General features: G+C 46.6%; 1 protein-coding gene across 3 annotated transcripts in view; it reads right to left on the bottom strand.

Moving 5' to 3' along the window:
• Positions 1-13,554, bottom strand: part of aass (aminoadipate-semialdehyde synthase) — a 90,428-nt gene that overhangs the window by 36,416 nt on the left and 40,458 nt on the right. For all 3 annotated transcript variants that reach the window (XM_059977942.1, XM_059977940.1, XM_059977943.1), the window contains 2 exons: positions 8,935-8,997; positions 8,758-8,825 (listed from right to left, as the gene is read on the bottom strand). In XM_059977942.1, the coding sequence (XP_059833925.1) occupies positions 8,758-8,825; positions 8,935-8,997 (131 nt within the window). The remainder of the gene's footprint in view (positions 1-8,757; positions 8,826-8,934; positions 8,998-13,554) is intronic.

The following is a 13,554-nucleotide window of genomic DNA, read 5'->3' as shown; positions in this document are numbered from 1 at the left end:
TGCTGGAAACCTATCACAAGGCCCGTGCCCTTTACTTCACACGCAGTTGCCAGCTTCCTTCCTGCTCTATAATCAATCCATTTACAAAGCACACCGCCAGACAAGCAGACTGACCCACAAACTGAGCAGCGAAGTTAATACACATGCTACCTGAAACGCTCCTTCCAGGAGTGAAATGGGAGTTTAGCAGAAGCACTACCTTCAGTTAATCATTGTCTTGGAATCAAAATTGTTAATCTGTGGTTCATAGTTTAGCCTAAGCTTCAGTGGTAATGTTCACAGTTCCAAACAGACACTTCCCCTCAACCATTCAGTTCACGAATTAAGCAACACTATGACTGCTTTAACCACTTTGTGCTAAAATGGACTTGGTTTTCTTCATTCCACAATGCGTTCTTTCTTGTAGGAATTATTTATGATTAATACTTTTTCTTTGAATGCTGCTTATATGACACTATATGCCTGTGATGCTCTGCAAGTAAATTTTTCATTGCACCTGTGCACACGTGTATTTGTAGACACGTGACAAGATACTCGATCTTGACCTAGCTTTTGCAAAACACCATCCTTCTGATGAGCCATGTGATTAAATGGCAGGCAAAACTTACACTGATAATAAAGATCAAGTGATAGTTTTTGGGATCCAATGAAAGGTCTCGGCCCAAAATACCAACCGGTCATTTCACTCTATACATGCTGTCTGGCCTGATGAGTTCCTCCAGTTCAATATTTCCAGCATCTGCAAAATGTCTTAGGTCTCCATTTTTTCTGATTAGTGCACTGCTGGCTAGGTTGCTAGGAAAGAGCGATCCCTTTGCAACACTGACCAATTCCTATTCATGTTGTAACCAAAGCCAACCCTAGGCCTAGTGGTGCAATAATGGACCTTGCACAAATGCTATATTGTCATGTGGTAAGGAAGAGGGGAAAAAAAAACAGAACAAGCCCTACCCAAGAAACAGCAATAAAAACTGTGGATTTCCTGCCTCGTCGGTTCTCAAACCTGTCAGAAATATTGAATAGTCCTGAAGGTCTCTCATCATCGAACAAGTGCAATGTATTCTTTTGGAAATGCTGCCGTCTCCCACCCTTATTTCCTCTCCCCCACCCTCTCCACCTCTCCATCATTCACACCTTCCTCTAGATCCCCTTCCCACTTCCTTCTCTTTATGCCATGGTCCATAAAGCCCCCCATCACTTATCACCTGCTAGTTTCTTCTATCATTCCACTCTCCCCTCCCATCATCTCTTCCTTCACCTGGATCCTCCTAACACGCTACCTCCTAAACCAACCCTTACCCTCTTCTAGCCGGCTCCCCCACCTCTTCTTTCCAACCCTGATGAAGGGCACCAACCCAAAACATCAATCCCATTTCCCTCCATAGATGCCACCTGACCCATCGAGTTCCTCCAGTATTTTGTGTGTTGCTCCTGGGTTTCAGCATCTGCAGTTTTACTTGTATTTCCACCTATCTCTTGGCTCCACCACTGCTCTCTACATTTTAAAAAAATTATTATTCCATCTCCTCTCAGTACAGATGAAGAGTCTTGACCCGTCCAGTGCCCCCCTGAGGTTCTATTTTTCCAGCTTTTGATGTTGCTCCAGATTCCATTGTCTGAAGTCTCCTGTGTCTGCAAACTCCAGAGGAAGACGGCCAATTCATAACTCTACCTTAAAAAGCCCTATATAATTTCTCGTGGTGTGCCCTAATAGTAGCTTTGCAAAACCTGATAGGCTTCTATTAAGACTACTTACAACTATAGAAGTTAGTTGCATTATGGTATTTTTGGCAGCGTTTTGCAATTGAAAATTGATTCTCTCTTACTTCCTCATCCAGAACAAAACTTGACAATGATTTCCTCTCATAAAAAATAACAGTGCTTTCTGATCTCAATCAGTTCACAAACCCTTTACAAGATCTCCAGACCAGTTGCAAATGGGATGTTATTTCTCCATGCAAAAGCACTTTAAGCGTCACCTGGGAACTTGGATCACAGAGCAATGCAATCACAAAGATGACACACCGGTGGTTCTATTGCATTAGGAGTTTGAGGAGATTTGGTATGTCACCGAAGACGAACAGATTTTATGGATGTCCCGTGAAGAGCATTCTGACCGGTTGCATCACCATCTGGTATGGAGATTGCAAGGGGCTGCAGAGGGTTGTAGACACAGCCAGTTCCATCACCAGCACAACCCTCCCCACCCTCCAGGGCATTCTCAAAAGACAGTGCCTCAAAGTGGCGGCATCCATTATTAAGGATGCTCACTAATAGGATTAGCCCCCTTCTGGTCAATCCCATTAGAGAGGTGGGGCAAGACCCACATTCAATGATTTAGGGATAGCTCCATCCTCATCGCCATCAGATTTCTATACAGTCCATGATCACTACCTCGTTATTCCTTTTTTTATATTGCACTATTTATTTTTGTAAGTTATAGATTTTTATGCATTTTCTGTAAAAAAAACTGAAAATTTGAAATTTCAGATCATATGATAATTAATCTGACTCTGATTACATTATCATGGGAATATTTGCCACTTGGCATTTCTAAAATATCACGCCCCCAAGTAGCATTAGCCGAGGAAATTACTAATGTTGCATCCTCTACCCCAGAATGAATTGACCTTCGACCTCTATCTCAGGCACTCGCTGGTTCCACTCCTTTGTTTGCTGAAGCTCATATGGTGCAATAAATCTCAAATTCCTCTCATCCCTCTATTAATTGGTTTCTCACACCTGAACTCCACAAGCCACATTACCAGTCTTGCCCATCACAAAGAGCATCCTCTCGAATCCAACATCTCCCGCCCAGCATCAGCTTCAACTTTTTACCAAACCCTCCTACCCCACCTATACATCACTGACGACCCTTCTCCACTAAATGCTGGGCTCCGCTGCTCTCCCTCCTACAACCAGCCCCATTCTGTCGGTGTTTGCCACTCTAGCATTTTAATGCACCCTAAAAAGTGCACTCAAATGCTCTGGATGAAATGTGCCCTCGAGTGGTTAAAATCAATTTCAAAATTTGATCTACGCAACAAACAGAGTAGCCATTGTTTCTAGAGTGGCTCTTAATGTTATTCCCGTGATGACTTAATCCATTCAGACACCATTTTGCATTCTATGCGGCATTTTATTCAGATCTATCATGCTGCATATCAGCAACTTCATAAGGTCCAATATTGTTAGAACTTCAGTTTAGTCAGACCCTGCACAGTTATGGAGCAGTGCTCCTATGGGGGAGTTGAGGAGGGGAAGCAAATCATGCTCCATAGAGAGGCAAAGACATTTATAGACGTTGAGTAGAGGAACCATCCTATTTATATTAAATAACCAGCCTTTCCCCTTAGCCAAATCTGACTTTGCAGCTAAATTTATCATTGTAACATTCAAATTTTAGCAGGAACTGAATTAGATTTAAACCAGAGAACCTCAACATGGAAAAGTCTAATACATTACTTCACTTGTAAAAAGGCTTTAAATGAACTATTCTGGTCTCATTCTTAAAATAATGGAATGCCAGCATCATTACAAGAAAAAAAATATTTATTATTTATTAACAAAATAACTGAATTGCTTAGATAGAGATACGGTTATCTCAGGAATGAATGGTTGAATGCCAAATTTACAATATTTTAAAAATTTGAGCATCGGACACAAAGGGTTATCAATATACATTCTAAAAAGCAATGAGCAGATGTGATCTCAAGCCCAGTACAGGAAAGGGTGATGGATACAGAATCAGTTACATTTTTCAACAGGAAATTGATTAGGAATGAGGGAAAACTTAACTTGCTGGGCTTCATGGAAGGATCATGGATAGCTCCAGCAAGGTAATAGTAAAGAGTTGAATGGTCTTTGCACTTTAGCCACTCTATAGTTTTGCAATTACATTCATGTTAAAGTTACATCACAAAATATAACTTCCAACTGTTCTGAACATAAAGTTATGGTGCAACTTTGAAGCATGAGAAAATTGCTAAATTTAATACACAGATCAATTGGGCATGGTGTGTTTATACCGAAAGTACAACCTCGATTTTGTGATGCAAATTCCATCCTACTTCAATTTTTTTTAATTGCAGGATACTGTTACAATAGAAACAATAAACCAAAGGACAAAGACCACAAAAGACAGAAGAGGAACTCTCAGAATGCAAAACTCCAGGTTGTATTTACTGATGTGGCGACCCATTTCCTGGCACATCCGAACCGACTCACAATTAGATAGCCTACTGGGGTTTGCGAGCACAGAGCTTTGGAGCCTCTGCGCCACGGGGGGCAGGTTGAGGGAGGCTTAAAAGTGAGGCTGAAGATTTCGAATAAAGTTTTTTCCTTCGACTGCAGTTACCGACTCCGTGTCGTAATTTTAGCGCTGCGTGTAGCACACCGCTACAATTGGTGACCCCGACGGTCCAAATGATTTTTGGACCAGAAATGACCGACGCCGCCTCTGTTCATGCGGTTTCGTTGAAACTGCCGGGTTTCTGGACATAGCGCCCGGACCTATGGTTCCAGCAAGCCGAAGCCCAATTCCACGTTCGCCAGATCACCTCAGAAGACACCCGCTACTACTACGTGGTGAGCTCCCTCGACCAGGACACAGCAGCCCAGGTCGTGGAGTTCGTACAGTCGCCCCCGGCAGACGGCAAGTACACGGAATTCAAAGCCCTGCTCCTCAGGACTTTCGGACTCTCACGGCGCGAGTGGGCTGCCCGTTTACTGCACCTGGATGGCTTGGGCGACAGACCTCCTTGGGCTTTAATGAATGAGATGTTGTCTCTCGCCGACAGACACACACCTTGCCTCATGTTTGAGCAGGCATTCCTGGAGCAGCTGCCCGAGGACATACGCCTGCTGCTGTCTGACGTGGATTTCAGTGACCCCCGGAAGGTGGCAGCCCGGGCGGACTTGCTGTGGAACGCCAAAAAGGTGAGCAGGGCGTCCATCGCACGGATCTCCCAGCCACGCTCCCAGCAGCAAACCAGTCCAGGCCTGGCCGCAGAGCCCACCAACCCCCAGCCCAATGAACACTGGTGCTTCTACCACCAGCGGTGGGGTGCAGAAGCCCGCCGTTGTCGCCCGCCCTGCAAGTTCCCGGGAAACGCCAGGGCCAGCCGCCGCTGATGGCTACGGCGGCTGGCCATCGGGATAGCCTCCTGTATGTGTGGGATAGAAGGTCGGGACGCCGGTTTTTGGTCGAAACTGGGGCTGAGATCAGCATTTTACCTCCGACGAGTTACGACACGCGCAGCAGGGCACCGGGTCCCCCCCTGAGGGCCGTGAATGGCAGCACAGTAAGGACCTATGGCACCCGTCAGGTGCAGCTACAGTTCGGCTCCAGCCAGTTCACGTGGGACTTCACACTGGCCGCCGTAGCCCAACCGCTTCTGTGTGCGGATATTTTGCGGGCTCACAGCCTACTGGTCGACCTGCCCAGGAAGAGACTGGTACCCGCCGAGACCTTTCAGACGTTCTCCCTGGGTGCAGCCCAGTTGCCAGCCCCTCGCCTCGGCTCCATCACGCTGTCCGACAACGACTTCACCAGGGTCCTGGCAGATTTCCCATCGGTTCTGGCACCGCAGTTCACAGCAGCCATGCCCAGGCACGGCGTACAGCACCACATCCCGACCCAGGGACCACCCCTCCACGCCCGCGCTCGGCGGCTTCCCCCGGACAAGCTCCGGCTGGCGAAGGAGGAGTTCCAGAGGATGGAGGAATTGGGGATCATCCGGCGGTCCGACAGCCCATGGGCCTCCCCCCTGCACATGGTGTCCAAAGCGACGGGGGGCTGGAGACCGTGCGGCGACTACCGCAGGCTGAACGAGGCTACCACACCGGACCGCTACCCTGTGCCGCACATTCAGGACTTTGCAGCAAACCTGCACGGCGCACGGATCTTCTCCAAGGTAGACCTCGTCCGAGGGTACCATCAAATCCCGATGCATCCTGACGACGTCCCCAAAACAGCTCTCATCACCCCGTTTGGCCTTTTCGAGTTCCTCCGCATGCCGTTCGGCCTGAAGAATGCCGCACAGACGTTCCAGCGGTTAATGGATGCGGTGGGACGGGACCTAGACTTCGCGTTCATCTATTTGGATGACATCCTCATAGCCAGCAGCAGTCGTCAGGGGCATCTGTCCCACCTCCGTCAACTCTGCGCCCGACTGAGTGAGTACGGTCTTACAATCAACCCCGCCAAATGCCAGTTCGGACTCGATACCATTGACTTCCTGGGCCACAGGATTACTAAAGACGGGGCAACCCCTCTGCCCGCTAAGGTAGATGCGGTCCGCCTCTTTCCCCGACCCACCACGATCAAAGGCCTTCAGGAATTCGTAGGTATGGTCAATTTCTACCGCCGCTTCCTCCCTTCAGCTGCCCGGATCATGCGCCCCCTGTTCGCCCTGATGTCAGGTCCGAGCAAGGACATTACCTGGGACGAGGAGTCCGCTGCCGCTTTCGTTCAAACGAAGGAAGCTTTGGCGGACGCCGCAATGCTAGTACATCCCAGAATGGACGCCCCTACCGCCCTCATAGTGGACGCATCAAACACGACAGTCGGTGGGGTGCTGGAGCAACTCATCGCAGGTCGCTGGCAACCCCTGGCGTTTTTCAGCAACACCTGCAACCACCCGAGCTCAAATACAGTGCTTTCGACCTGGAACTGTTGGCGCTCTACCTGGCAATCCGGCATTTCAGGTACTTCCTAGAAGGTCGGTCCTTCACCGCGTTCACGGACCACAAACCGCTTACCTTTGCGTTTACGAAAGCATCGACCCCTGGGTCGTCCCGCCAGCAACGCCACCTGTCCTACATCTCTGAATACACGACGGATGTCCGGCACGTCTCGGGTAAGGACAATGTCGTGGCGGATGCGCTCTCTCGCCCTACTGTTCATGCCCTTTCCCAAGGGGTAGACTTTGAGGCACTGGCAGAGGCGCAGCAGGCGGATGAGGAGATTCCGAGTTACAGAACCGCAGTCTCCGGTTTGCAGCTCCAGGACCTCCCCGTAGGCCTGGGTGAGAGGACCCTACTCTGTGACATCGCCACCGGCCAGCCCCGTCCCGTCGTCCCGACAGCCTGGCGGCGCCGTGTTTTTGACTCCATTCATAACTTGGCGCATCCCTCCATCCGGACAACTGTCCGGATGGTTTCCAGCAGGTTCGTTTGGCACGGACTCCGCAAACAGGTCAGTGAATGGGCCAAAACGTGCATGCACTGCCAGACGGCCAAGGTGCAGTGGCACACCAAAGCCCCACCGCAGCAGTTCCATCCCGCCCACCGGCGTTTCGACCACATTCATGTGGATATCGTGGGCCCCCTGCCAGTGTCGCGCGGAGCGCGGCACCTCCTGACTATCGTGGACCGGTTCACAAGATGGCCAGAGGCAGTCCCGCTCACCAACACCACCTCCGAATCTTGCGCCCAAGCCCCGATCGCCACCTGGATATCTCGCTTTGGTGTACCGGCCCACATTACCTCCGACAGAGGCGCCCAGTTCACCTCCAGCCTGTGGTCAGCTATGGCCAGCCTTTTGGGGACTCAGCTGCACCACACCACTGCCTACCACCCACAGTCGAACGGGCTAGTGGAGCGTTTCCACCGTCACCTGAGTCGGCCCTCATGGCCCGCCTGCGAGGAGCCAACTGGGCGGACGAGCTTCCCTGGGTCCTACTCGGCATCTGCACAGCGCCCAAGGACGACCTGCACGCCTCGTCGGCCGAGTTGGTATACGGCGCGCCCCTGGTCGTCCCCAGGGAGTTCCTACCAGCCCCAAGGGGGCAAGAGGAAGATCCCGCAGCAGTCCTGGGCAGACTACGTGAGAAGCTCGGTAACCTGGCCCCCATACCCACTTCACAGCACGGGCGGCACCCGACCTGCGTACCCAAAGACCTACAGAACTGTAAGTTTGTGTTTGTACGAAGGGGTGGGCATCGGCCACCGCTGCAGCGGCCATACGAGGGGCCGTTTACGGTGCTCCGGAACAACAGGTCCACGTTCGTGCTGGACGTTGGGGGGAAAGAGGAGGTTTTCACGGTGGACCGCCTCAAACCGGCCCATGTGGACCTGGCGCAACCGGCCGAGTTTCCGGCACCTCGGCGCAGAGGCCGACCTCCCAAGCAGGTTCTGGCCCAGACTGTGGACATTGGGGGGTGTATCGCCGGTTCTGGGGGGGGGGGGGGGGGGGGGGTTATGTGGCGACCCATTTCTTGGCACATCCGAACCGACTCAAAATTAGATAGCCTACGGGGGTTTGCGAGCACAGAGCTTTGGAGCCTCTGCGCCATGGGGGGCAGGTTGAGGGAGGCTTAAAAGTGAGGCTGAAGATTTCGAATAAAGTTTTTTCCTTCGACTGCAGTTACCGACTCCGTGTCGTAATTTTAGCGCTGCGTGTAGCACACCGCTACAATGTTACAAATCATACAGGACAACTGTATTCACGTGCTGGTGATCTTTGCTGCAAGTAAGTATGTTATGGTCACGATCTGACAATAATTACATACAGGACAATCCAAACTCACTGAGTTGAATAACTTATTACACATGATGCCTTGGCTCATCTACGAGCAAAGATCACACAGAGGGCACATACCACCAGCATCGAAAAGAGTTTAATAATTTGTAAATCAGCCTGATTTAAACTTCACCAAAATATTAACGTTTTTGGGTTAGCAGTTTCTGACTGGAGGGGTTCAGTTATGCATTTAACACGCGGTACAGTGAACAGCTGAAACTAGAGGGGCATACCTGTTTGCTCTCAGCTTCTGTATGTATTTGAACTTCGGAGTCAAAGAACCATTAGACGCAATTACAGCCTAGAAAAAAATTAACATTGAAATAGGCACATGCATTTCATGTGACAGAGGTTGTATCAGCCTATAAATCTTAAATGTTTCTAAATGTCAAGGATGAAATTATACTTACATTACGGACAACCGGAGTGAAACTACTCTCTTTATCAAAGGGCTGTGTAGCATCTGACGCCAGCTATAAAGCAAGAGAGAAAGATATGGAAACATTCCTTTTCCGTGTACTTTGTTAAAGCCCAGAATACAAGGCAATGATTTTTTTTTCCAAAGGGCTCTGCTCCAACTGCAAACATTGCCTCAAATGTAATCAGTAATGGAAGCACAACCCACTTCAGTAAAGGTCAGTCGATATGATACCAAGCATTCTACACCAAATTCGAAGTATGAATTAGCTCTCCTGTTTGCAAGCAAAAAACGCTTTGTCCAGCTCAAAAAAAACCTTACTGAAGCTTCTTTGCAGAACTAGAGAATGTCAAACCAGTCCAAAAGTCAACACACAGACTATCGGAGTCTTCTGTATGCTAGTCAAAAACAAATTAATAGTTATTGCTATCTCATTCATTACAGCAATGGCTCCCACACAGTTTGAGAAAATTGCTGCTGAAAACAGTCCACCTTTTCACAATAAGCTGTCTGGCACAAGAACATACAATTGCCCAAAGCTACCTCACCGCAACAACTAACTGTACTGCCTCCTAGAAGTTCAACACACTACTTTTACAAAAATAGAAATCCAGTTAAAGGGTGCAACAATCAAAAAGTGACTTTGAAATGGTGGGTACAGCCAAAAAAATTACATGTTGCACATTAATTTTGAATGATTGGACTTTGTTGAACACTCTTTTGCCTATTTAATACTCAGTTTGCATATTTGTTTGTGATAAACAGTTGTCTGGAAAGAAATGCAAAAGACCAGTAAGAATTTCTACAAGCATAATAAATAAGAAGAGAGCTATCTATCTATAAAGTTATTCGTTTTTCAAAGGATGAGACTGGGGAATTAATAAGGTGTTGCTGCAGTCTTCATAGCAGAAGGCAATGAATACATTACAAGACTAGTAAAAATCTTTAAGCAAAAGGGTGGTAGAACACTAAGTAATAATATGTTATTATTATAGAAATAAAAACTTGTAGAACTGAAGACAGATAAGCTCTCCAGACTGGATGGCCTGCATCCTCTGGTTTGAAAAGAAATGGCTATAGATACCATGATGCATTGTCTGTGATCTTCAGAAAATCGTTCTGTTTTACAACTATCCTGGGCAATAGGATTCAAACACAACACCCCTGTCCAAGAAAGAGCCAAATAGACCCCAGAAATCTAAAAGCCAGTTAGCTCATCTATCAATAGAAAAATGCTGGAATCCTTGAAGGATTCTCAACTATGTTGATTCTGTTTGATAGTTTGACAAGGAATGAGTGTGTGACAAGGATATGGCAGACATAGTGTATCTGGATTTCTACATGGCAATCGATAAGGTGCCACATCAGAAGTTAATGAACAAGGTACGACTGCATACCATTGGGTGGCAATATAGGACGATGGATTAGTTTGTTAGTGAGCACAGCCAACTATCAAAAACAAAAGATTCAGGATAAAAATGTCACTTTCAGATTAGCAAACCATAGCTGTTAAGGTACCACAAGGATCAGTACTGAGATCTAGCTATTTACGGTCTATATTAATGACCGAGGTGAAGGAACTGAACAGGGCATGGAGCAAAGAACAAGGATAAGCACACTGTTACAGAGAGTCAAGCCAAGCCATTGTGTCATAATGCTATGCTTCAATTCTGATCTCCCATTGCTATCTGTGTGGAGTTAGCATGTTTTTCCTGCAACTGGTGTGTTTCCACTGAATGCTCACATGCCAAAGGTATGTAGATTGGTAGGTTAATTGGCCAGGATAAATTGCCTCTATTGTGTCGGGAGGCAATTCCGCCTGGAGGAGTTGCCAAGTCAAATGAGAAAGTGAGTGGAACGGTCAGAGCCTGCGCGAACTCGATGGGCCGAAATGGCCTCCTTCTGAAAAAGAATATTTAAAAAATATGCATTTTAGATGCATAGATGGAAATGCAAACTGCGTGGTAAGTGCAGGGATGATTCAACTAGATAATATAGGTTAAGAATATAGTTAATAATTCAACAGTATAATGGGAGGAAATGTAAGGTTACCATGTTGGTATGAAAATTAGAAAAACAGAACATTGTTTAAACGAGGGTTACTTTAGGGTGATACAATAGGGAAATCTGTTAGTCTTCATACATGAGAGACAATGATAGCATTCAGGCACAACAAGTAATTAAGGCAGGAAATAAATTAATTACAAAAACATAGCTAAAGGCTGGCTACTAAGGCTAAGTAGAAGTGTTTAAGACCATAAGACTACAAGATATAGGAGCTGAATTAGGCCATTTTGGCCCATCAAAACTGCTCTGCCATTTCATCATGGCTGATCCAATTTTCCTCTCAGTCCCAATCTCCTGCCTTCTCCCCGTATCTCTTCATGCCCAGACCAATCAAAAATCTATCAAATTCTTCAGTAAATATACATAAAGACTTGGCCTCCATAACTACCTGTGGCAATGAATTCCACAAAGTCAGCACCCTCTGGCAAAAATTCCTCCTCATTTTCATTCTAAAAGAACACCCCTCTATACTGAGGCTGTGTCCTCTGGTGTTCGAGCCTCTCCACATCCACTCTTTTAAGGCCTTTCACCATTCGATAGGTTTCAATCAGGTTACCCCGCATTGTTCTGAATTCTAGTGAGTACAAACCCAGAGCCATCAGACACTTTTTATCTGACAAGCCATTCAATCCTGGAATCATGTTCGTGAACCTCCTTTGAATCTTCTCCAGTTTCAGCACATCCTTTCTAAGATAAGGGGCCTAAACCTACTCACAATACTCCAAGTGAGGCCTCACCAGTGCCTTATGAAGTTTCAACAGGAACTGTATAAATGGCAAGTCCTGCTAAACCTGGACTACTGTTCATACTTATGGTCTCCTTATTTTGCAGGGAAGGAGGGTGTTGGGTGAATTACTTCCACTGTAGAAATTTCACAAAAGATTCATGAAGTTGTCCTCTTTATTGCAGGAAACATCTCAGGATGAAAGGTTGTGTGGGGTGAGCTTATACTTACTGGAGTTTAACGAAGTAGGAGGCGACCTACCAAAACATACAAGATACATAGATGTTGAATAAATTAGATAATGAGAGGGTATTTCCCCTTGTGGAGATATGAGTACTAGAGTGTATGATTTCAGGGTGGCAGGCCATTTAATAAAGATGAAACCTGGATGAATTTATTCCGCTAGAGAGTTATAATTCTTTGTATGTTTCTATATCAGAGTTATGAGGACTGGTTATGCATCCAAGTTGAAGTTATGAATAACAGGTTGAGGTTAAGATCAGACTGGCCTGAATTGTTATTTAATGACAGAGCAAGCTTAACAGACCATGTGACCTCCCCCTCCCACCCCACCCCACTCCCCATCTCTTACCTACTTGTGTTGTTATGTTCTGGCTCCTCTATGCATAGTGAATACACACTCACCAGACAGTGATGTCAAATGTTATATGCCGAACCCCTGGAATCATTTATACCAGGGGTCGGCAACGTTTACCACTAAAAGAGCCAATATGGACCCATTTCCCACAGAAAAGAAAACACTGGGAGCCACAAAATGAAATAACACTGCATACAACGTGTTTTTTTTTGCCTTTATGCTATGTATAAACAAACTATAATGTGTTGCATTTTTGAAATTGATGAACTCCTGCAGAGAAAACGAAATTACATTTCTGCATGCAACAAAAACATTTTGAACTCCGAAAAAAAGACGTTGGGTTGAAGGTTACTACATAGGTAGCCTACCTTGGATCGAAGAATTAAAAGAAAGCGCGCACTGGCGGGTGTCAGGCATTGGCAGTGGTGATGTATATTAATAGCGATAAAAAACACGTTGTAGCGGTGTAGCGCTACACGCAGCGCTAAAATAAAGACTGCAGTCAAAGGTAACTTAATTCGAACTAAACAGCCTTGCTTTTAAGCCTCCCTCAACCCATCCCCGTGGGCGCGGATACTGCAAAAGACGCGTACTCACAAACCCCCGTAGGCTATCTCCCTTAGCCGGAATGCTGGCTAATTGTGAGGAAATGTGTCGCCACACTTAGATTGTACAAGATCACCATAATCTTCAAATTTAGAATTACATTTCAAAAGCTAACAAACTAACATAAAATACATTTTAATTAAATACTGACCAATTATTTCCCAAAGCCACAGGGAGCCGCAGCACAGAGGTGAAAGAGCCACAAATGGCTCGGGAGCCGCAGGTTGCCGACCCCCGATTTATACAAACAAGGCTGCTGGAGGATTAAAGTCTGCTTAACGTTGATTAAAGCAGGCCTGATTGCCAGTTTTCTAGGTAGTTATTTACCTTGCATTTGCTCCTGTCCCCAAAAGACACAAGGTTTCCACCCTGTAAGGCCAATGTCATCAGCACCTCTGATTAGGAATCTGACCACAAGCAGATCAGGTTCCTCCATGCTCCAATAGAAATGGTGCCAATTAGTGTAAATTTGACTAGATTACATTAGGTGGCAAAAATATGGCATTAAAGTCCTGACAACAGGCGTCTCCTAGTTGACTTTTCCAAACAGTAATTGAAAGAACCTTGTTAAAAATCAAAACAGTAGAACAAAGGTAGACAGGGGAAAATACCAAATG

Source organism: Hypanus sabinus, chromosome 8, assembly GCF_030144855.1.
Source record: "Hypanus sabinus isolate sHypSab1 chromosome 8, sHypSab1.hap1, whole genome shotgun sequence".
In the NCBI taxonomy this organism is placed as follows: Eukaryota; Metazoa; Chordata; class Chondrichthyes; order Myliobatiformes; family Dasyatidae; genus Hypanus; species Hypanus sabinus.
Note: the sequence above shows the minus strand (reverse complement) of the source record. Positions and strands in the feature narration are given on the sequence as shown.